General features: G+C 32.0%; 1 protein-coding gene across 2 annotated transcripts; it reads left to right on the forward strand.

Moving 5' to 3' along the window:
• Positions 1-208: 208 nt before the first annotated feature.
• Positions 209-25,715, forward strand: LOC148605364 (minichromosome maintenance domain-containing protein 2-like). 2 transcript variants are annotated; one of them, XM_088549528.1, is made up of 22 exons: positions 209-277; positions 2,693-2,812; positions 3,217-3,277; positions 4,141-4,199; positions 5,197-5,303; positions 6,248-6,349; positions 6,839-6,943; positions 7,287-7,354; positions 8,473-8,565; positions 9,074-9,171; positions 10,394-10,411; positions 11,630-11,687; positions 12,020-12,073; positions 12,408-12,475; positions 13,438-13,618; positions 14,320-14,409; positions 16,395-16,578; positions 17,446-17,587; positions 18,579-18,718; positions 19,415-19,524; positions 21,750-21,823; positions 24,796-25,715. In XM_088549528.1, exons 2-22 carry the CDS (start codon positions 2,693-2,695, stop codon positions 24,868-24,870), a joined length of 2,007 nt encoding a protein of 668 aa, XP_088405654.1. In that variant the 5' UTR covers positions 209-277; the 3' UTR covers positions 24,871-25,715. The 2 variants fall into 2 exon arrangements, with proteins under 2 accessions (XP_088405654.1, XP_088405656.1); XM_088549530.1 differs by lacking the exons at positions 209-277; positions 4,141-4,199 and having other exon boundaries at positions 2,736-2,812.
• The last annotated feature ends 486 nt before the right edge of the window (positions 25,716-26,201 follow it).

Consider the following 26,201-nt stretch of genomic DNA (forward strand, 5'->3'; position numbering starts at 1 on the left):
ACCAAATTAATGCTTGTCGATTAAAAAACTGATATATTTACAATAACTGCATTAGTTTTACAACCTTTATGCTTCAAAAGAAATAAGATTATAAAATCATTAACTTTTGTATCGAATTTAGCGTTGCTTTTACCAGTAATGTAACCGTATTTTCTGATTCAATTGTCTCAATTGTCGAATCAGTGATATGCGGATGTTGAGTATTATTGCGGAAAAGTTTTTGAAGCAGACATCCTATTCCTAGCAGAGAAAGAAGTGTTCAAAACAATAGCAAACAGTAATATTTGTCGTTTTGTAGCTTATTAATACCATCATTTCCATTTCCAATGGTCATAGTAATGTGCTTTACATTCCATTAAAAAGATTGTTGACATAAATTTTGAAATTTCAAAAAAAATAATTGCTTTCACATGTCGAAAAAAAAAAAAACAACAACAACAACAAACAAACAGATAATTTGTTTTTATCTGCATAATTTTTATTTTAATTTCTGTTCATCAGTGCACTTAAAAATCAAGGTGGTGTTTTATTGGAGGATATTGATCTTCATTACTTAGTACATGTAATGATGTATATGCCATGGCAAGCCAAAGTGGACAACAATGCATATTTATGAATATTTGTAATTCAATTATAAATATCTATAATTGAATTATAAATACAGGGGTTTCATTAATTTTTCAGGCAGGAGGTACTTTACTGAAAGTAGGAGGTACCAAATAAATGTGGCAAGGGGTCTAGGGGCTGTCACCAGTGGGTCCATGCCCTGGTGGAAGGTCTGAGGGGACGAAGCCCTCCAGGAAGCTCCTGATGTTAGCCTTTTTGAGATTTAAATTTTGACTCAAAAATATGGGATTATGTCTGCAATATTTGCTTCAATTTTGTTTAAAATATATAAATTTGAAATCAAGATATATGATGAATCATAACTGATTTAGTCTCAAAACTCTGAAATCCAGGAGCTCCCGCATGATTCCCACCAGATCCATTTCTACACTAATGCAGAATAAACTTTGTTGACTGTTTAATACTATGCCATTTTATATGAAATTTTGATAAATGTCATATTTTGTTCTTAGGCTTTTATTTACCTTTTTTTTCTTTTTTTACTTTTTTTATTTACAAAATTTGAACACTAACAAATGCAAATAAAAGCATAGGAACAAAACTAAACATTTATTAAATGAAATTCCATATTAAGTGGTAGTTCCTAGTGCTGATTAAATAATTTTCATAATAAAACTTTGTTGTTGTTTATTGCCTAATTATTACTGTGACAAATAGTGCAATTGCATGTGTCTTATTTTGAAATGTTGGTCTAAAAATCAGTCTGATCAGAAAAAGAACGAGGCTGGCAGTTTTGGTTTAGTTGACTTTTACACAGACAAAATTTTTTAAACATTACAATGTAGTTATTTTCTATTATTATCTACAGCAGTGTTGAACCTTGGATCCAATATTTTTTATATTCTTTTGAGCAGAGGCCAGACATGTTCTTTTCAAACTTGGGTTGCTAGAATATTTTTACCAAAACTACCCTTCCCCGCAGAATCGAATGACCGCCCCTTAAATCATATTCTGTAAAGTGTTGACTCGTTCTCAACACTAAAAATTCCTGCACTGTCTACACAAATCACAACAAATGCACGAAAAATGACGGGTATTGGGCATTCCAAATACGAATGGCATTTTTTGACACGTTTTCATAGAATCTTCACCTGTGTTTACCTTTTTGTTCAGCACAAAATAATTGGTGATTGATTTGAATTGTTAAGTCACTAAATATTTTCTATTAATGGGCACTGTACATTAAATCGTCGTAGATTAAAGCGCTTTACCGATTAGATTGCAACGCGGACCTCAGTGAAGACACCCATGTAAACAATAATAAACACTAGAGATTGCGACCCGTCTGTGCGAGACCCGACAGGGTAGTTAAAAACTCCCTTAGTAGTAGAGATTGCGATTTTGGAGACATATCCTACAGACAGAACGATCTTAGATACATAATGTATCTGTTTACTAGATTTTTCCTAATTTTATTCTGCCGGTACCAGACGCTACCATAGCCAGGTAAAAGTACCGGGTACTGGCTCTTAATGAAAGCACTGAAGTATGTGTAATTCATTTATTAATATTTTTAATGATGATGTTCTTTATAAATATTTATAAATATTTATAAATAGACATTTTTGTCCACTTTGCATTGAATTATATATATTAATAATTCATTTATTAATATTCATAATTCATTTATAAATATTTGTAATTCATTTATTAATATTTATATTTCAATTATAAATATTAATAAATGATTTATAAATATTTATAATTGAATTATAAATATTTATAATTATGTATAAATATTAATAAATAGGTATTTTTGTCCACTTTGGCTTGCCATACATGTACACATATATAATCATTTCAATGAAAAGGGGAGGAGAAATATGACATTCAGTTATCTGCTAGTATTACACTAAAAATTTTGTTTGTGTCTCCAAGAATCTATATCACTTTACATACATCTACTTGGTAGAGGTACCTGCAACATGAACAAGAGATTCTGTATCATTGGATAGACATTAATTGCCATACATTTAGGAGGGTCTCTGTTATATAAGATACCAAAAGATAAAACTATATCTTGTCCACTGATCAGGTTTGATAATAAAATTGTTGCTATTTTCAGATGTCAGTAGATTTTGTTGACTCAAAATTGAAAAGGTTGGATTCTCTAATGGAATATTTTGATACCAGTGGTAACCTTGAACATTTAAAACAACAGTGCAACAGATTTCTCCAATCAAAGGTGATTATAAGCATGCAGGTTTTAACTTCTACTTCTGTTCAGTACAGTTGCCAGTTAATTTGTAATTTGAAAAAAAATATTTCAAAATACTTCCTACAAAGACAAAGTTTTGTTTAAGATTTGATACAAGATTAATTAAGGTATCAAAACTTGTATAATATTTTATCGATAAAAAGTGTTAGATGAATTATTTATCTTTCACAACCAGTATCACAAGAAAAAAAGGAAAAACTGCATTTTGTTTTTGTTTTGAGGAGTTCCTTCATAACTGAATGTGTCATCACAACAACAGAACAACACTATCGCAATGGTAATACAGTTTAGTTGGAAGTTTAGTTCATTTACACATAGATGTATGAAACAGTTTGGTTGGAAGTTGTGAATCACCTGTTGATTTTTTTCAGACTACATTGGTATACACATTTAGAGTCCTGGTAGATCCTGCTGTTCTAATAGAAATAGATGGTAAATATATAAATAAATTCTTTTGTACAACATGCATACATGTAGCACACATGGTAGTCCAAATTTCCTCTGACCCTGCAACCCTTGCAGGGTCAGAGGAAATTCATACTATACACAGGGATATGATTTTCCTCAGTTATGTATTTAGATTTCATTGTAGTAGTTCTGATTTTTTAAATTTTATTTTGATTTCTGATTTTGCCAATATTTGCTTCTTTATTTATGATCCTTGTATCTAATCCCCAAGTTCCTTTAGCTCAATAGTCAGTGGTTTGTTCTTATTTTAGAATTTTAAATCTGAATTGGTTATTTTTTGCAGTGATTGTAAATGTCCTTATTCAAGTTTATGTCCTTGTTGGATTGGGATACTGAATTGTCGTTTTGTACCTAAAAACTGATTAACACTTTAGGGGGTGTATTGCTTTGCCTGCAAAATAAGCATACATTTTACTAAATATGATGCAATGTTTGTACTGATTGTAAGTTTATGTATATATTGTTGACAATGCTAATGTTTTTATACCCCGCCACGTGAAGTATGAAGTGGCAATGTATTATGCAATCACCTCTGAGAAAATGCCAGTCTGTTTCACTACAGTTTGTAGAGGATAACTTGAGAAAGGATTATCAAATATTCTTTTTAAAACTTTGTACTGTTGTTTAGTACCTTAAAATATTGGTTAGGTTAATTTTCAACAAAATTCAAAATGTAGTTCTGGAGTTGAAATATTGTGAACATTTCGCCATGCTACTTTTTTTTTCATCATTACATGGTGGAGTACATTTGGATCACTTATTGTTCCATTAATGCCCTATTTTTATCGTGTAGATTATGTTATAATTTAATGAAATGTAAATTACAGCTGAGCTAGGCAATGCTCTTTTGAATACCCCAAATGATGTTCTAGCACTCATAAGAGAGGTAATCACCTTATCAAGTTCATAATTTGTTGTGTCTTCTTGTTTTCTTTAGTTAAATTGATGTTTGTTGTGCATGAACTATTTACTTTTTTTGAATAAAATGTTGTGAAAGTGTTTTTTTTTTTTTGTGAAGCAGTGCACATTTTTATGTGATTTTTTGCCGGTAATGCATATGTGTTTACTTATACTGATTTTCCATATTTTCTACGGATTTTGACTGCAAATTACACTCTAATAATCTCCATATTACCTTTGTTAAAATTTCAGAAAGTTCAGGATTTTATGGATCATTACCAAAAAATACTGTGAAAAATACAGATTGTCTTCAAATAGTATAAACAGATCTGGTAATGGAACACCACAAAACTAGATTTAAAAAAGAAACACACTTTCTACTGTAAATCATAAAAATATAAAATTTTACTTAACCATGTAAATGAATAACTCCAAGTAAGAGTTCTTTAACAGCTGGAGACACATAAGAATATGCATGTAGCTCAGATAGACCTTTTTGTGCTGATTTTATGTGTAGGTTCAGTTGGTACTTCTGTGAGGTAGATGCAACACTTTCCTGTCAAAATTTGGTTGAAAACTTATTGTGCTTTTATGGGAAATTGTAGCATTTATCTTGCAGAACTACCATCTGAGCCTGCCCATAAAATTAGCTCAAAAAGGGTCTGTAAGAAGGTAAGGGAGAAATTTTCAATAACAGCAGTGATGACAGCTAGCCTTTAAAAATCTTTTTCCCTTTATCAAAAGAAATTATGATTAAAAAAGGAATGCCAAAGAATAACTCAGATATTCAACTATGAATGTGGAACATATTGTAATTTATTTTGCCATTATTGTAAGCCAATTGATGGTCATTATGAACACCCAATTTACCATATGAGTAAATTTAACACTTGCATGTTTTCTGTATTAATTTCATGATCTATAACATAAATAATAATGACATTTTTACATTGCATTATACCATTGTGTATATGTATTTCCAGTTAGTTTACCAGATTGTGAATGTACTTGAATGGCTACCAAGTGATGTTACCCTTCCACAAATCTCAGTCATTGTCAGACTTAGTTGTCTCCCCTCGTTGTGTCACAGGTAAAATTGATTTAATAGTGAATGATCTTTTAAACATATATTAAGTGCACTGTATTTGCTACAGTGGAGTTAGTAATGTTACATTTATACTAATAACAGTCATATTGAAGCATACTGCCCCTTCATTGTACATCCAGTAAAATAATTCACGGAGTCATCACACATGCATATATGTTGAATCGTCTCCCTTCATTTTTAAATGGATATATATTTTCTAATACATGAACCTGTTTCAAGACTATATTCACATCATTACACAATGGAAATTTAAGAAATAAATCAAAGTGACTTAAGGAGGTAGACCAAGGGTAAGAGATGTAACTCTTGAAATCAGTGCTACGTTTGTATCATATTCAATTTCACCAAAGCCAATCAAGCTTTCATTTGAAACAGAATGAAATCAGAAACCAAGTTACTTTGATGCTTATGTGAGGTTGGCATAAAATGCTGAATACAAATACATTCTAATGATTTGTATTAGTTGTGTCCCTTACCCTAGGTCTACCTTCTTAAATTTATTACTTGTTTTAGTACAAACCAGCCATTTATCTCAATTATTTGACCTTGAGTTTATCTACATCTAAAACTACATTCATGGTATAAAGTGTCAGCCCATGGTAAAACGATGGCCAAACTTCAGTTTTTATGAATTATTTTAATTTTTATAAGGCAGTCACAGAAGTTTTTCTGAAATACTTTTTTAAGATCTACATTTGACCCTACCAGAATGTTGTTGAGCTAAAATGAACATCTGACATGATCATGTGACATGTAGTTATAATTGGATCAATAAACTTGGTTAGGTTTCATTGGAAGCTGCACAAAGACACTTTATCATACTTCAAATGTAGTCTCAAAAAATTGTAGAATTCATGTGAATTTAACATATAGTATACAGTTCTAGTATAAGACAGTTCAAAAAGTTCTTTTATTTGTGGTTTTAGAACCATTAGAAACAGTACAGATTTAAGCAGACTTTCTACACAGCCTGGCTTTGTCAGGATAAGTGGAATAGTCATTGGGGTTACAGCAACTTCTAAATACACGTAAGTAGTTAAAGAAGAATATTTAAAGTACATTGGCATTTTTTTTCCTTTCATAGAAACTTTTAACCTGAAGTCCAAATGTCATTTTGTGTTTTCCACATTTCTTTTGATATTTTAACATATTAGTAGCACATATGACTCCTTTTTGTAGTAAATGTTACTAAAATTGATAACACAACACGCCTGAGTGCTTCAAAGAAAAGTAAAATCCACAAGTAATTTAAGCATAAATTAAAAATATATTTAATTTGATATGTCCATACTTACTCATAAGAAGGCCCCTACCCAAACAAAAGTTATTTTGCTTTTAATAACAAAGTTTTATTTTATTTTCTCATATTTATTTAATTCTGCAGTTGTCATGGTAATGGTTTTAGTAGTTTTAATAGGTATTTTGTGCCTGGCCATAAAATACAATTTTTTTTCTGACTTACCTACCCATTCAATGAGCTGAAGAACTCAGATTATATTAACTTATTTTGTATTCAGTCAAAGTACCAGATATAGATGTCCAGATGAGGATTGCGAAGGTCACCATGGTAACCATTTCATCAGAGTCCATATCTCAGGAGCTTCAGAAGCACAGACAATAAGGTTCTTATATTTGTAAATGTTAAACACATTAATTATTGCTCTCCATAATGATTATAAGTAAGTTGTCTTCTGTTGTAAAAAAAAAAAGGAGGACTTTGACAAGCACGAGCTAGCAGTGAAAAAATGATAATCTGTGACAATTTAAAAAGATTTACATATTTAAAAACAGTTAATAAACACATGTATCTGTGCTTAATCAAAACAGGAGTAAATATACTCTGACCGGGCCACTTTATATGACCATGACAGAATTAAAGATTATAAGTTTAAATTACATGGCAATTTTCTTCTTTTATATTTGTCTTTAGAATCTGTTATTCATTTGTTTGCTCCTGTAATTCAGGAATGACTTCACTTGTATATTTTGCTGGAAGCATTTGGAAGAAGAGAAAAAATGCAGATTTTTGTCAGGTACATATTTTCAGGATGTTCTATCATTTTATAGTTTTTTGTAACTGAATTTCTTAATTGGCATAATATAAAAAGGGGGGGCAGCCATGAAAAAACAAGTACAATCATGTTTGTGATGTAACTTGACAAGCCTTCCTTTTTGATGCTACCAATGAACTGTAGCATTACTCACTTCTCTGATAATCATATGAATTAAAGAGTCATCAAGGGAACCAAGGTTCTAGTGGTAATCAAAAGAATGTAATCAAGGGACAAAGACCGGACATGGAAAACAGACAAACACAACCAAAAATATAAAGTAACCAAAATAATACATACAAGGTAACAAAAGTAAATGAGCATTTAAACTGGGAGCATGGACCAGGTGCACCAGTAGGGTAAGCATCCTCTGTTTTTCTAGAAACACCTGCCGAGTTGCTCATAAAAAGTCAAGTCCTGGAAAGACAAAAGAGGAAAGGAAAACTATGTCACGTTGAACAATTCAGTTTTCATGGTGCAGATAGATACACAGTAACGATCCATGAGTTCATGATGACGACCATAAAACTTCTGTAGTGATAACTTGTACCAACATAACCCTGTTTCAGAAGCCTAATTGTAGTCTAGGGATGAAATTACTTTAGACCAAGAAAAGTAAACTATTATAGAAGTATGTTAGACTTTTCTTGATACAATAACTTTGCAGTGGATACTTTTCTATTCAACACATATCCTTGTCATATTTCAGCCTGATTCTGGTGCATTTTACTGTGAAAGTACTATTGTTCATGGGGTACCAATTTTCATGGTTTTCATGGGTAGGTGAAACCACGAAATTTGGTTCCCTTTCGAAAAGGATAATACCATTGATGTGTACACTGAAAACATCAAAACCACAAAATCCACCAATTTGTGTTTCTTCTCCTTTCCACGAAAATTGGTATCCATTAATTAAAGTACTTTTACAGTAATTTAAAGGTTTTTCAATTTTTTTGAGTGCATTGGAACCCACAGAATTCCTTTTCCTATTGAATAATTAACAATTACTATAATGGTATTACTAATAGCATGCACAGTCATCTTGAAAACATTAACACTTTGTCTTTATTTATATACATGTAGCTATGTTTATATTTCAGAGAAGATAGTGGCTGAGTTAGTAACAAAATCAGCTTTTTCTAGTGAGAGACCTGATAGTTATAGAATTCAAGCAGTGCCTGTTTATCTAAGAGGTATTTTAGTCAACATTCCAAAGTCAAATATTTCTTGCCAATGAAATTCATTGATGAACAAAATTTTCATGAAAATCAGTGAGGCAGGGAGTGTCCATCATTTCACTGACCCAAAACATGCTTTTTGCACTGTACAAAGCAAGAAATAATTGTAGGTAATTTTATCATACCACTGCCCCATCACCCATTCATCATTCTATCATTGCATAACACATTTTTTTCTTAACAAAATTCTCAGCTTCTGTAACCACAGGCTGTTGATATGTTATATAAGGGTAAACTGCATTAAATTTTCATACTCATATGACATCTACTTTCTGTTTGCCAAAAAAACTGAGGTATCAATTGTGAGCTGTTGCTCACAGATTTCTTGTTGATATGGCAATAAAAGGAGTAATGGGATACCCTTGAAAAATACAAGTAAATGCCTAAAAACCAAGAAATTGTTTTATTTGGTGTAAGGTAATGAGTATCTTTACCTATGTTATAATGATGTATTTTATTTTAGATGATTTGACACAGAATATAGAGCTTGGAGGACACTATACAGTCATAGGCCTCATCAGGAAGGACATCAAAGGAGAAAATATCATGTTAGCTTTAGAGGTGTGTTACGTTACTTCACTGAGTAATGTTTCAAAACCGTACAGATAATCTTTGAAATATACAAAATCTTAATGAAATGTGAAAGTCAACATTTACGATTTTTACCCATCTTATGTCTTACAGTGGATGCATTATGCAGTTCCGCTGTCAGTTTATCTGCCCATCCATGTCATATGATTACTCAAAAATGCTTTTAGGGACTTCAATGCTGTTTTTTTTTTTATAACTTTTTGCTGTTGTACATGTAGTAGAAAGCTTCCTCTATTTCTGGGAGTTTTTTTTGTTTCATAGTTACATGTGTTTGTGGATCTGATCAAATTAAAAAAAGATGGAAGGCATATAATGCTTTCAATGCTGCTATTTTTTTTTATTTTGTCCATTGTTTAATAGTTAAGTGTTAGCTTACATGAACTTTAAGTGCATTAGATGATGCATTTTGTCTCACCTGCAACAAATATTGCGAAAGGCTAGACTAGGATATTACTTTTCTGGCATCGGCGTTCATGTTAAGATTTTCTAGTTAAAATTTTTGATAAGGCAGAGGTGTTTACTTCTACAGATTTTCATATTTTCTATGGATTTTGAGTGCAGAATATGCTCTATGGATTGTGAATATCTCCATATTACATTTGTTAAAATTTCAGAAAGTTCAGGATTTTATGGATTATTTCCATAGAATACAGTGAGAAATACAGATTGTCATCAAGTAGTAAAAACATATCTGAAAAGGCCATTTAAACATGAATCACTTGTACTATACTCGGCGTCACATAAATAACATACTGTTAAAATTTGAATAAAAATATTTTCTACGAGCAAGTCATTTAAGACAATTTAAACGACGGTAGGTGTCAATAAAGTCGTAGCAAATATTTTTATTCAAATTTTAACAGTATGTTATTTATGTGACGCCGAGTATAGGTCAATTGTATCTATTGACTGAAATTTTATGTTATTGAAAAATCACTTCTTCACAGTTCCATATATGCAAACAATTTAACCTATCCGCTTTGGAGGGTTAAATGGTTGTATTGATATTATAAATTGTCCATTATATATAAAATTAATAAAAATGTCACTATTAATCAAGTTTTGATTAATAGCGTCCATATGCAACAGGCTAGTTTTGTCTTTGTGGTAACAGTTTATTTGAATGTAGAAACTAAAACCTTGGCACAGAAATATTGAACTCTGCACTTTCCTTTTTTTATTTCTGTTTCAGGCAAACAATGTTGAAAAGGTTAGTTTCTATGTGTTGTCTTTTAGCTTACAGACCACCAATTGCATCATCAATTTGGAACGTACACAAAAAAGTTCTACACCAAGGTACAAAGTAGTCCCTTTAGCATGCCATTATAAAAAAAGTTGACAATATTTTTAAATGAATGAACTTTTTTCATAAAGGGAATTTTATTCTGATAATTTTGAGCCCAAAGTAGGCTGCCTCAAAGTTGAATAAATTAATTTGGTGGAACTATAAATAAAGATGGTCTAAACAAAGAATGTTTAGGATTCCCCAGGCTATTTTTAGGGTAGATGAGTTCCGAGTGTCAGTGCTGCACTGCAAGGTAGTAAACCCCTTGTGAAATTTTGAGCAACATAGCAGTACATGTGTATGTTTCAGGTAATATATTGTTTTGTTTAGGTTAAACTTAAGGTAAACTACTGAGGATCCCCTGATAATGAGCAAATTAACATAGAGAGTAATAGGAATCTGAATTAGTGGTTTGTAGCCTTATTGTTTGTCTTATCAATTTTAATGCCGTCTGTAAGAATTTGGAAGGTGGATTTATCAAGCTTGGATGAATGCTTTATGGGAACATGGATTCTATTACACATTTAATTTGTAAAAAAAATGATGAATTTGTTGACATTTCAATGACGTCAAATAAATTGTATGACACAGTAAAATATTCTGATGTCATTGCTTAACAAAGTAAGGAATACTAGTACAGTAAAATCTCTCTAAACCGAACCTCTTTCGGATTGTAGAATTCAGACTTTTGGACAGGTGTCCTATTTATCCAGGTTCAAAATACATTTAAACTGATGCAATGGGACTTAAAAACTTGTCTGGTTTAGGTAGGTGTTCAGTTAATTTGGGGTTTGGTTTAGGCAGGTTTTCTGTTAATTCAGTGTTCGGTTTAGGCAGGGTTTGGTTTAGGCAGGTTTTTGGTTAATTCAGGGTTCGGTTTACGCAGGTTTTTGGTTAATTCAGGGTCGGTTTAGACATGTTTCACTGTAGTTATGCAACTTATTACACTGAAAAATTCTCTAAATTAATGTTATCTTTATCTTAATGATAATTGTTAAAAAAGATAACAAACTGCTTTTGTGAGGAGGAATTTTGTACATGTTCTTAAAGTAAATATATTGACATGTATAGTATCCACTGTAATCCTTCAATTTTAATACATTTTTTTCCTTTAAAGACCTAGAGAGCGTTTGTATTTTGCAGATCAATCCAGTGGCTTTTCAAAAGGACATTCCAAAAACAATTCAAAACATGTATGAAGGTAATTGTAAATATGTTCATCTTTTATTTACTTAATTTGCCATAATTGTTAAGCTAAAACATTGCTTTCTTTCCAATTGCCGGGTTGTAGTATAAAGACAATAACAGTGCACTTACTTCACATAACGTTTTTTGCTAAACCAATTATTCTCGAACCGATGAAATATGTGGCAGAGCGTTGCATTTTGCCATGGTTTCAAGCGTTTTTCATGTTCTGGTTTTTGTCAAGTAATTTTGAGAGCCATAAATTTTAATTTTGAGACATTTATATTGTATTGGGAATTATTTTAGAAATGTTCATAGAAAAAATCACTTTTTTCTATTTTTTTATAGATAGAAAGTCATCCCCATGGAGTTTTGTATTAAGTTTGGCATACTTCTTTGCTGGTAAGTTTTATTTTCTCTCATTTCAATGAGTATCTATTTATCTTTTATGTCTTAATGTGTTAATGATCTTCATGTGATAATCTATCTAGAGGTATGCATTTATTTAAAACTTGTGAAAATTGATGCCTACTACCAAATTTTTGAGGATTTTTGTGGAGAAGGGTATAAAAATACAATAGTATTTTTTGTCAGTTTTGAGGGTTTACAGGTCTCTCCCACATAGATATGATTACTTCTCGTAATCTGTAAGCAGAGTTAGATAATTATAAGGAAATAAGGACTATTGTAATCAATGATACTGTAGTTACTGCTAATGTCATATGCTATATTACAGATGACATAACACCGCCAGGAACATTCTTGAGATTGAAGATGTGTATTTTGTTAAGCCTGGTGACACAGGTAAGTAAAAACAGGTCTTTTATACTAATTATCCTTTTGTTTTCACTCTCATTGGAGCATGAGAGCAAAAAAAAAAAGATTTCCACTCAGCATGTTTCTTGGTCTTTGCCTTTGCTTAACCCAAAGTTGATTAAATGTCTTTTATTTCATCATACCCTCCTTAAATAAGATTTGGGGGCATATAGGTTTCTGCCTGTCTGTCTGTTTGTTCATCTATTTTGATACAAATTGTCAACATCTTTTATTAACTAGACTAGCTAGATTCTCATGAATCTGTATGCAGTGTTATATCACCCTTGTCAGGAGTTCCTGTTTTGACGAGTTTTGTTAAATATTTGGTTATGGACTAAGGCATCACACAAGCTATTCACTTAATGGACTGCTTTAGTTCCTTATTGTCCGAAACCATTTTTTTTGTCTGTCCCTTGGGTCTTCTTTGCTAAGTTTGATCACTGCATCCAAAATACTTTGATCACTGCACCCAACATTAAAAAGCACTGTATTGTGATGCTGCATTTGGTGATATTGAAGCATCTTTATGGAAGAGGACTAAGAATTCTGTACTATTTAAATCAAGGGTCAACTTGGGACATAAAGAGATCAGTATACAAACATGGTTAAAATATATGAAAATATGTATACTGCTAGTTACCTATATGTGAAAAAACCACATTGCATATTAAAGATATATTTCAAAAACATTAACAATGAAGGATTAAATTTTAATTTTTGCGTTTTGCTAAATTTCGCTATTTTTGCAGTGAACATAAACGAAAAATAGTACCTTCGGAATTGATTTTTAACACTAGATAAGGCTTATCATTTTTTGAATCAGCGAATATGTTCACCTGATAGAATCTGTGAAAAATAATATGTGTACAGTAGGCATTATGAGTCACAGATACATGCAATGGTGAGGCTGACAATTCTCAATGCAAAGAATATGTATGAATATTTTGCAGTCTGCTGAAACCATTTCACCATTACATTTGTTGGCTGTAGGACAGGATACCAACATTTTGCACAAGTTACTGATGTATGGACAGAAATATACTTCCAGGTCACATGTCCACTCATCATCTGGTCATGTGACTGGGAAGGTCACATGTGACAAGTACGAAAGTGCACCATACTTTATTGAAGGTAGGAATTATGATGTAGGTTAAGGTTTATTTAATACTTACAAATACTTAGTGTGTGTTTTATATGCTTTAATTTTTTTAATGTTACATTTTTGTTTAATTCACTATGTTTTCTACTTAGTAAGTTTTAAGATTTTGTTTTATGACTACATCCTATTCTATGAGAAAACCCAAGAATTTGGAAAGGCTTGATTTTTTACAAAGAGTCATAAATAGTTTCTAAAAATGTTGTACTGGTGTCAAGGTTGGAAGAATAATTACAGGTCTTTTTTCAAATTCCACAGACAGCCATTTACCTGGGCACTATTGCTTAACTGCAAGAGTAATCAAGGGAACCAAGGTTATAGCAGTAATCAAAAGAATGCAATCTACGGACACACACCAGATATGGAAAACAGACATACACAACAAAGAACATAAAGTAACTAAAATCATACATACAAAGTAACAAAAGTAAATGAGCAACTCGGACTCCACTAAAAATTGGGAGCATGGACCAGGTGCACCAGTAGAGTTATCGTTTTGCAAGTTGTTTCTTTGTGATAGCTACGTGAAATTTGGGAACAGAAGTCATTAATCTTCATGAATTGTTTGATTGATTGGTTGTTGGGGTTTAACGTCCAAGCAGCAATATTTCAGCTAGAATTGGAAACTATGATTTTTTAGATTAAGTGGGTTGACTTAAATTACCGTTTAATTCAGGAGGTTCATTTCATTTGTCAAAGAATGGTGTTTGTTACCTTGGTGATATAAACAGATACAAGAAGTCAGTCAAAGAACAAATTCAAACAGGTACACTTAAGATTATAAGTGTTCATGATTTCACTTTTTTTGAAGTCACTCATATTGAAATTTGTAATTGATGGAACAAAATGTAGAAGTCTAAAAAAGCTGTAAATGATAACAGTGTCTTCATTATGTGATTTGGCATTAAATTACTTGTTTTAATTTTAACTTGCAAAAGTTGTTTTCCTATTTATTTCCTTTCATCTTCCAAGAATATGTAAAATTTTATTAAGTATTGTAAAACCTTGTGAGATGCTTACCTCAGACTAACAAAAAATTGAATAATTACTACTTGGTAAGGCTTCGATTGTTGGCATCTCAAAAGATTTGTCACACTTTTCCATTTTAAAAATTTAAAAAAAAAATACAAAATAAACACCAAAATTGATACTTTTACAATTTTACAAGTATGGAGATATGTATATTCAAATAAAATTGTATTACCTATGCATTGATATTATTTAAAAGTTTAAGGGACGTCTTAATTTTGCTGACCTTATAGTAAATTGCATTGCAAACATGGGTGTTAATCTCCCATGTCAAAGCAGGAGATTTATCAGCATTCGTGGAAATTTCCCCCATTTATTTTAATTTTTATCTTAAAATGATAAGAAATTACTTCAATTCTTGTCAAAACATGTCCTGAAAACCAAACTTTTGAGATATCTCCCACTTTAGATTTTACAAAGATTAACACCTATGATTGCAAATAAATGGCCAATTTGGCAAAATGTAATTTTGAGGTTTCACATAAATGTCAGTATTAATGGTAATATACTTTCTGTTTTGTTGCAGTTTGCTTTTTTTTTTTTGTCCATCTGTCCTCTCTTTATATCCTTGGTTTCTATTATAAAAACAGGCTCAACTAAATCTATCACTGCAAACTTTTAAAAATACAATGAAGAGAACTTTTAAATACTGGTCAATATCAATTATGGAGTGTCTTGAGTTATCTGTCACATAGGTGTTAACCTTTAAGATATCCCGGTAAAAGTTTTCTCAAAGCAGGATATTTGCTGAGTTTTTTATGCCTGTCTAAGACGGGACGTATTATGGTATACCGTTGTCCGTTCGTCCATCATCCTCACTTTGGACAATAACTCAAAAACACTTTCACCAACTTTAATGAAACTTTTGTGAATTGTTCATATCTTTTGACGTGAGCTCCCTTTCGACTTTTAAAAATTTCAGATTTTTCATTTCCATGTTATGAATTTTTATACTTAAAAAAAGGGTGATTTTCAAATTTTCACACAATTACTCAAAAACTCTTTCATTAACTTTTATGAAACTTTGATTAATTGTTCATATCTATTGAAGTAAGCTCCATTGGATTTGTATAAATGTCAAATTTTACTTTTCTGTGTTATGAAGTTTTACTCTTTAAAAATAGCTTGATACAGCCAAGGAAATTTTATTCATTGAAAAATCGTTTAAAACAGACCATTTGTTATGATGATCGACTAATAAATATAAAAGGTACTTGGTAACTTTGTCAGAAAAATGTGTTTTAAACAAGATAGAAATGTATGGGTGAAAAATCAAGACAACAAATTTACTTACAATTAAACTTGAGGTAGCCTTGATATGCCAATTTTTTTTGTGCATTTTTTATTTACTTTTTTTGGGGGGGTGGGGGAGAGTATTTGACAGGGCTCACAGTATTTCTAGTTGATCATATAAATTCATTAAAAAGAAAGGGCAAGTTAAAAGAGCAATGGGCGTGTCATGCGCTTAAAGCACAGCTCTTTATTGTATTTGGGACATGTTTTGACAAGAGTTGTAGTCATTTATTATGATTTTCCAACTTTGACATAGTAACAAAGCTGGCGATTGCTAATTTTTTTTATGAAATATCAGGAGGCTCCCATCATAAGCTGGAGCGTTAACACCTGTGCTGTCAGTAGTTATGGCCATTTTTTACTACAAAAATTTTGGAATGCTGTGATTTCTAAATCAACTACCTTTATTATATATTTTTTTATTTTCAGCTTTAGGTCAGAAGAAATGTTCTATTGGTATTAGCAGTAAGTTTACCGGAGGGCTTCCCCAACAATTAGAAGAAACCTTGTCATGCCATGTCTGGGCTTATTCAGATCCTGCCCCAAGCAGAGGATTCAAGAATGATCCTTTCCAAGGACAAGATACCAGTGACAGTTCTGCTAGGCTTCAAGAGTAAGTAAAATATGTGATTTTTGTCTGCACTGCCATACAACATGAAGACTTAAAAAAGCTTGGTGTCTGTCCATAGTGCCCTATAGGTGCTCTCAGACCTTCATTTCTTAACAGATTTGGATGAAATGTATACTTATGTTGCTAGCATGATTCCATTGGACATGTTTGAAAGTTAACACTGACAAGATAATTAATTAGTTACACATGTACCTGGAGTTCTTTATTGCATTTGACTTTCATATAACTGAAAAAAAAATTGTGGTTGTTTAGTGGTGTGGCACGTCTATTGTCATCAATGGACACTTAAGAGCAGGCAGATATGAATGAATAATTACACATTTCACAATACAAACCCATAAAACAACTTAATTACAAAAATAAAAATATGTAATTTTTTGGGGGGTGTATCACATTTTTCAGATTTGGTATGATTCTTACAAAGGCTGCTACTCGAGAAATTAAAGGCCAATGGAATTTTATCAGATAATAGTCTTTGTTCACATTTAAGGCTGTTGCCTTCTCCATGTTAGGTACGCAGATACATGCCAGGCATTATTGTTTTATCATTATGTTTTTTGTACATTCCTGGGAAGGGAGTTACAGCATCCTTCTCTTGGTTCAGTTGTTTGTAAGCTTTTAGAAATAGATATTTTGGCCTCCACCAACTAGATAACAATTTTTAAAAAAATAGATTTTCCAGCCTTCATATTCTACTTACATTGTAAAGAAAATACTGATGTGTTGCATTTTGAAAATGAATTTTCAGATTCATTAATTTTTAAAAATAAATATTCTGCCCTGACCAAAAATGCCAGCCCCTCTCTTAATCAAATGGCCGTTCCCTTGTGAGTTTTTTCTTTATTCTAGATGTTTCAGTCTCATCCATTACACAAATATAGGCCCATTTAATGTTCAGGAAGAGGTCAATTTACACTGTACTCATCAAGAACTGCTGTTGGCCATGGGCAACAATCATAAACCAGTTATAACTGAAGAGGAGTTTAGTGTGGTGAGTAAACATGTGTATATATTTATTTATCCTACAATGAGGTTATTTGTTAAATGAATGAAGGTATACGGTTATTTTTATTTTGCTGTATCCGTACATTAGCTGGTTATCGACTTTCTGGCTCCTCCCACTCACGTGATCGGCGGAACTACTTTTTTTCTGGTATGCGTAAATTAATCATGGCCGCCACCATAGATACCATATAAACAAATTGTGATTGCGTATCCGGTTAATCTTTTTTTTGCTGTTTTGTTTCGTTTTCACATGAATGAAATAAAAGATTTTATGTAAACCAAATAATGATTTTGTTTGTATTTTTTTTCACCGTCATATATATGGCAAATCTTGTTCAGATTTGATTCATTATCAGTTTGTAGACGACTTCCAATATACCAAACAGAAACAAGTCAGCTTCCACCTTCCTACTTGGAATTAAATAAATTTTGATACATTGCTTATTTTCTTCAAACAGCTTTTACGGATTATATGGTGCAGATTGAATTTCAATGTTTACTTTCCATTGGAACATTATTTGATTACTTACTACTAACTTTTTTTTTTTTTTTTTTTTATATCCTCCACCGTTTGTTTTTTTTTTTTTTTTTTTTGGGGGGGGGGGGGGGGGGGTTTTTTTTTTTTTTTTTTTTTTTTTTTTTTGTGTGTGTTTTTTGTTTTTTTTGTTTTTTTTGGGGGAGGGAGGGGGGGAGATTCTTCTAGTTCAATATTTCCCACTGTGTAATTTTCGCAATCCTAGAATCGTCTTTATACACATAAGAAGGAATAACTCAGAATTTGCATGATTTTATTTTCATGCCATGATATCTACAGCAAGTTTGGCAAATTACACTTAGTCAGTATGGAGATTAGAGTTCTTTGTCTATTCTCTAAAACTGTTTAATGGACTTTGATGGAACTTAATTTTAAATGCTTTATTTACCAGTATGTAAGTTTGCAGACATTAAGCATTATCTAAGTTTTTCACTCTTTCCAGTTTCTGAAGTATGCCAGTAGTATAGATCCAGTGATGGGTAAAGAATGTGAAAGTTTGATACATGGATATTACCTATCTTGTAGAAAGGCAAGAAGTCTAGAGGGCAACTCTAAAGTACCAGTCTCTGCATTACAGACTTTGTAAGTGTTGCTACTGTATAAATTGATCAATTTTTGTTTGTATTTACTTATCAACTGTCATTTGTCAGCAATTTTATCAATTTTCCTTTGTTCTTACTGCCTGATAATTTTTTTATTTGAGGCTAATGCCGTGATCTAAAAACATTGGCAATTTCCAGTGACAATGTTACGTAACATTTACTGTGAGGTTGCCTATAAACAGAATAACAACACCTTTGAATGTCTCAATAAAACAACATATTTCACCCAGTCTAGCTTGCTGTAATATTTTCTATCTCAACCTTAAAACTTCAGTTATTCTGTATTACATAGCACGTCCATTATATCATAAAAATTGCAACTTATGTTCTCAAAAAGGCAGATATTTTATTTCAAATACAAAACAGTCATTTTTTGGAAACAACAACTATATTTTTTGAATTTGGATTCAACATCATAAGCATATTTCTAATTGCAAGTTTTAATATACATGTAGTAAATTATAACCAAATAGTCTCACTAAAGAAGTTCCTTTGATAAAATTCAATTGAGTCTTAAGTGCTCATTTTAATACATGTACTCATTTTGAAATTTGTTTCCCCATTATGTGAATATAGTCTGCATCAAAAGTTCAAATTTTCAATATTCTCTTCAATGAATGAAAGTCTGTAATAGTTTGGTTATTGTAGTTTTATAAGATTTGAATACTATTTCCAGGTATTCTATAGCTGCTGGTCATGCTAGGCTAAGTCTAAGATCAGATGTGTCTGTAGAGGATGGACTAATGGCAATCTGGATTTATGAAGAATCATTAACAAGTAGACTTGGTAATTCATTTTGAAGGTTCAATTTTCTTTAGGTAATGACAGGATCTAGGTCAATTCAAAAGCTGTAATGTTAGTGCTGTTCTTCTGGCAGACTTTGACACTAAAAGTAGTCCTATGCCACCCTAAGTTGGACAGGACTACTTGAAAAAGAAAATTCATGGCTGTCCTATGGGCTATCTAAATTTTGTCTTATTTTTCATAAGGTCTGAGAACAGAGCTGTAATTACTGTCTGTGGACTACCTGTTATACCTCTCAAGTAGTCCTGTTGACCACCAAACGAATGAAGTTAGTGTCAAACCCTCTTCTGTCAGGAACATTTATATGTGGACAGCTGGGCTGTACCACTAACAATTGTTGGTTTCCTGTTGACAATGGATTCAAACAGAATCCCCATATAGAGCTTTTATGTGTGAGACTCAAAATAGCAATCATCATATGGACCTATAGAATCAATGATGGCAGCCATTTGGCCTTATACAGTCAACTCCAATTAATCGCATATCGCTTTATTGCATATTTCGGTTATTAGCATAATTTACTCCTGCACAAAACCATTTCCTATTATTCTATTAGGGAAAAAATTGCTTATTTGCATAGGCCTTGCAGGTGCATTTTGGTTTATTGCATAGAGAATTTTGCCTCATCGAGGTAAAGACAGGGTTTCCCAAATTCTATTTTAAGCCTTCGGGTCATAAATATGTCAATCATATTTATTGTTGTAAAAACTAGGTTATCATCAATCAGGAGGTGTTAATAATGGATTAAAAACATAATGGACATAAAAGACAATTTAAATGATTTCTAATTGCATTAAAATAAACAAGCACCGAGGTCAACAATGACTTCTGACGACATGCCAAACATCACCTTATGATGCGGCTTGGGATTCGGCTTGGGATATTTTTTGTCCCTATTTAAATTCTTCCGACTACAAATGATTATCAATGTAAATTTAATTTTCTTTAATGAGCTGAACAGTTTTTAGTGAGCTTGGGTTACTAGGCATAAATATCAACCGAAAATTAAAAGTCCTCATTCATTCAGTACAATGTCTAATGAAATTCAACTACCCTAAGGTGCCCCATACTATCCACACTTCATAGGAATATATTGAGGTCAATGACACATATAATACACAACTATCAGTGTACAATGGTGATTGAACAGAGGAATAAAAACGCACAGACCATTTCAAAAGCCCAGACACTGCAAACATTGATGAATATTATACTGAATCCTGTCTGAAATATGAAATATGGGATTTTCTTTCATAGAAAGGTCAGGAAATTACTTGACTATTTATAGATGAGAAACACGTGGTTTTACTTATAAATACACACGACGTAAAGAAGGTCAACAAACAAGATAAACACAATATATATTATTATTTATTGATAAAAGAACAATACAATGTGAAGGTCTATAACAATTAAATACCAGATCAGAAATGTTGAACAGTGATATCCCTGGTTGATCCACAGTATCGTCATCTTACCTAACTCACACTTCCGGTAAAATCGTAATTTCGGTTATAAGAATAGCCTGGTTATTTGCATAATTTTTACTGGCAAATAGGCTATGCAATTAAGCGGAATCTACTGTATAAGTTATTTGTATCATGTATACAGTAAACAACATGGTATGTGGTCTGAATTGCACTGATATTAAACTTCTGGAGATTTAAGTGTCTTCACAACTCCTACTGTACTCCTGAGAAAAAGAGTTTCAGCCGAAGTCACCTACAAAAAATAATTTCTTAGTTTTCAAGCCTTTTCCTGTCTCTGTTAATGGTTCCTCTCTATCAGGTTTGCTAGCCATATCAATAAGATTTAAACAGGAAAGCAGCTTCTTCATCGTCAACAATGCCAAAAACACCCTCATTGTTTCTTTTTCACTAATATTGCAATCACCTTGTCCCTCTGTCAGTGTGCCCATCTATTACACATTCATAACATATTTCTCTGCTTCTAATGGCGGGAATGTTTTGATATTTGGTACATTGCTTCTGCATGATGATTTGTTTCCTATCTCCCCTTCCCAGCTTTGACTGAAATGGTTGAGTAGGGGTATTCTTAGCATGATGTAGTGTGCAATACCTTGTTCATTCTTACGTCATTGGTTTTTTATGAAAAACTGCCTTGGAACCAAGAAGTTAAGTTTGCATGGCCCATGATGTATTAACTGATGGTGGTAATATATTAGTGATTTATTCTACTACATGTAGGTCATTCCATTTTGAGTGTACAGCCCTGTCCACACGTACCAGCTGATGATATACAGCAATATCTTGTAAAACAGGTATAGTTTATACTGCTTTAGAAATTTGGTTTAAATGTAAGTTTTTGTAAGAATCAGGCAAAATGGGAAAAATCATAAACTTGCATGTTAAAAACCAACTGACAGTATAATTTCACTCAAGGATGCTTTCTATATTTGAAAAGACCATTTTTTCATCTCTGCGTCACTGGATTTGCTCAGAATTCTTTCAATTTAATGTTAGAAAAAAAAGGATTTTGACAGAGTTATCTGCCCTTGAAATTTTCATTTAACAGTACATTCCAATGAAATTACACCTTAATTTACCAAAATAATATGGAAAATTTTGTCTTTTTTCCTTTGGTTCTGATGGTGCAAATATTTAATTAAACTATCAAAATGGTATTTTTTTCATATCATATTTCACCCACTGCCTGATTCTTACAGAGACTGACACTTAATTGCTGTCAATTATTGAATTAAAGCAGTTTTTGGAAAATGTAAGTTTTCCTGGAATTGGCTTCATTTATAATGCTGAAGTATCTGGTAGTAACAGATCAACTTATCTCTAGTTTAATGTTAATTAGTTATCAAGTTTATTCCCAGATGAAATTGCCACTAATAATGAATATGTACCTGTACATGTAATTTAAAAGTCTGTGATATGTCAGTAATCTTAAAGTACTGTATCATTCAACAATATGATTGACCTAGGCCAAAACTTAAAATATATATGTTTTCTATTCCCCCTTCTACTCATAAAAAGGCCCTCACCCCCAAAAAATGTTAAAGAGTACATGATATGATTTGGGTGTCTGTCCATAGATTCAAAAATTTATTCCTTCCTACTTATGTTCTGGGCTCTGAGTATGAGTAAATCAACCAAAAAATATTTACATGGCCATAGTAAAGTGTTCAATGGGAGAAAAGTTCTTAAGTGTTTTTTTTCTTTTTTTGGTGACACAGATTGTCTTACAAGAATTTGTTTTTGGTAACATATTACATAATCAGTGTCTCAATTTGAAACTCTACAAGCAGTAGATTATGCAATGCAAATAACCTTCTCATTAAAACTAGAGTGATTTACAAAAATAAACTTGTAAATAATGGGATTGAAGAAAAAGGCCTTTTGATGGGACAAGTCTTTTCACACTTTTCGACCCTTATAATAAATTGCTTAAGTTAGAAGTTATAAGATAGAGATGCTTTATATTGAGTGTTTTCCCAAGCACTAGTAGACTTGGGAGGACTTTTGTGTGGGGCATGTTGTCCAAGATTTTAAAATTTTATATTTACATAGCAGATCAGCCTATCAGACTAAAATCAAACCCTGAGTGATTCTAATGATAAAGGTTAAATTTGTATATAAAATTACCATTATAAGGATTTTACCCCTTATTTTCATACTGTCTGTCTGTTCATGATTATGTCATTGATGGGTTATCAGGAACATGTTGTGTACCCATGTTGAATGTTAAGTGTGAATTTTGTCTTTGTATCTTGTAATAGGGAGAGAATGAGCTTTTTCTTTATTAGAGCCCTGTCACAAAAAGTGATGATCCCCCTATAATGATCGCTCTGTCCTTCCGCCCATGTGTTCGACTGTACCTTTTCTGTTGTTTGATGTAGACTTTTGATATTTGGCATGTGGGTGGATCACCTGAAGATGATGTGTCACATATCATAGATAGTGGCCTTTGACTTTGAACTTTGACTTCATTGTCAAGTTCCTGGTTTTATTGTGTCAAACTTGTGTTGCAACTGTTACATTTTTGTCTTTTGATGTGGGCTTTTGATATTTGGCATGTGGGTAGCTCACCTGAAGATAATGTTTCACTTACCATGGATAGTATGACCTTGATATTTGTCCTCAAGGCCACACCTTGTTTTTTTTCTGTGACAAACTCATGTCTGGTCTGTAACTTTTTTGCCTTAAGATGTGGGCTTTTGATATATGGCATGTGGGTAGATCACCAATAGGCAATGTGTCACGGTGGTGTCATTTGACCTTGAATTTGACTTCCACGTTAAAACTAATGATTTTTACAGAACTGTTTGTGTCTTCACTGTAATGAAATTTGCATGATGAATTTGATTTGTTAAGCATGGCTGATGTACAGGATTTTTACCTCAGTGGGGTCTTCAGAGATGGATTCCATCTCAGTAATATCTAGTTGTATATATATAAATGTAGCATTTTGTAAATGAATAAAAGGTCTAATTTTGTTCACTTTTGTAAACTGACCAAAACTTTCACAAATTTTTCTAATGAAACACAATGACATTTATCATCAAGCAGAGAACAATACTTAATACCCCACCTCACAAAGTGGTGACATATTATGTGATACCCTCCAAAAGGTTAGGTGTCTGTCCACCCCTGAACTGTTTCCAGTTGATCACTTGAGAATGGATCAATAAGTAAGTATCATAAAATCCAAAATGCAGTTTCAAAGTTGCACCATTTTGAACATTTTGTTATATACTGAATATTACATGTCAAAATCTGTATCACATGCTGTATCAACCTGAGACTCCTATATCATCCCAAGGGCCACATGCTGTATCAACCCGAGACTCCTATATCATCCCAAGGGCCACATGCTGTGTCAACCAGAGACTCCTATATCATCCCAAGGGCCACATGCCGTATCAACCTGAGACTCCTATATCATCCCAAGGGTCACATGCCGTATCAACCTGAGACTCCTATATCATCCCAACGGCCACTGTGATTCAGATTTTAACATGTCATGTTCATTATATTAAATATTTTAACCATATTTCAAGTATAGTCTGTGAAGGGGTGCAGTATAAGGTATATGATATAGGTCTATAGAGATGTGATATAGGGTAGATGATATATGGTTTAAACAAACACTTATAATGCATGTACAAAAAAGTTATATTCCAATCTAAATATATGATATATTTTTTAATCATTATATGACATTATGTTCCAGTAATGCCCTATTACTATTTTTTGTTGTTTAAAACCCTGTTTTATTTTACAGAATGATGCTATGATGAGACAGTTCCATGTTAATCTGCTGAGGTTCTGTACTAGCCAGGCTTCATGGGAGGAATAAATAAAGACATATTTTATTTCAAATATCCTTGAAATGGGCTACATCACTCTGCAATAGATTTGTATTAAAAAAAATATTGATACTTTCATTTTTTTTGTTGGAATGCTCAGGTCCATCAAGGTTCAGTAGTCAATCTTCAAATAGAATGAATAAAGATATTGACACTTTCTGTGGCATTGATGAACAATTTTGACTTTGCTTGAATTGATGAAATTTTATCACGTTTCAGTGTGTATTAAAAGAGATCCACAATTTATCATGCATTTTATGACATGATCTCTTTCGTATTTCACCGCCTTTTGTGTCAGTAATTAATGTATGTTCTTAATAGAATATATAAGCTGAATGTATATCTGTTTAAGTCAAAATTGTTTCATTCCAAAATAGAAAGAAGTTGTTGCACAACTTACATATCTTTGCATTAGTTCCCTTAAGGTGACTAAATGGCTAACTTGCTCTTAAATGTGCCAATATTTGGATTTTACAGGATTTGTTTTTTTACTAAATTTTTTACTTAAAGAAAGATACATTACAAAGTGAACTGTGATAAATTTATTGTGCGATACAGTAAAACATGCCAAAACTCAATCTTGAATGATGTGAAAACTTGTCCTAACCGGACACTTTTTGAGTCGCTTGGTTTCTTTAAAATGTATTTTAAATCTGGCTAAACTTAAAACCCGTCCTAACGTAACCAATTTTAAAGTGAAAATGGTTTTGGGTTAAACAGATTTAGACATATTTCACTGTATTTTCATTTGAGATGAATATTTTTCTGTGATAGATGATATTTATGCTTTTGTTATTGATGTGCATAGAATATAAATAAATTTCTTATAGTTATTGTTAAGAGTTACCTTTCTTTTGGTTGGTGCATTTTGGGCTTATAAGCCTAGAAAAATGTCAACGTTGTAGTACAGATATTTTTATTTATAGCCAGTGTTAAAAAATATATGTAAGAAATTAAACCGATATGCACTTCAAGGAAACAAATTATGATTTTGTTTACACAATGAAATATTGGCTTGTTATTACATTATAGAAAGTTTAATTTCCATATCCAGACAATACAACAGAAAAATAATATATATGATATGATAAAGTAGGAAATCAACTCGAGCCTCTTCAAAGCCTTTATCACCTCCACAGAAATACCGTAAATATTTAAGATCAAAGGCAATATTTCTTTAATGGGGACTTTCGTAATGAAGGAGAAACCTAAAGGTTTTTAAAGTGCAATAAATAACAGAAAAAGTAGGAATTGGCCTTTAACAATATTTTACAATAAACTGATATGATTTTCATTAGACTTCTCTTGGGAGTATGCTCCA

This window comes from Perna viridis, chromosome 10 (genome assembly GCF_037379345.1).
Source record: "Perna viridis isolate PV_CMFRI_1.1 ecotype Kerala chromosome 10, ASM3737934v1, whole genome shotgun sequence".
NCBI lineage: Eukaryota > Metazoa > Mollusca > Bivalvia > Mytilida > Mytilidae > Perna > Perna viridis.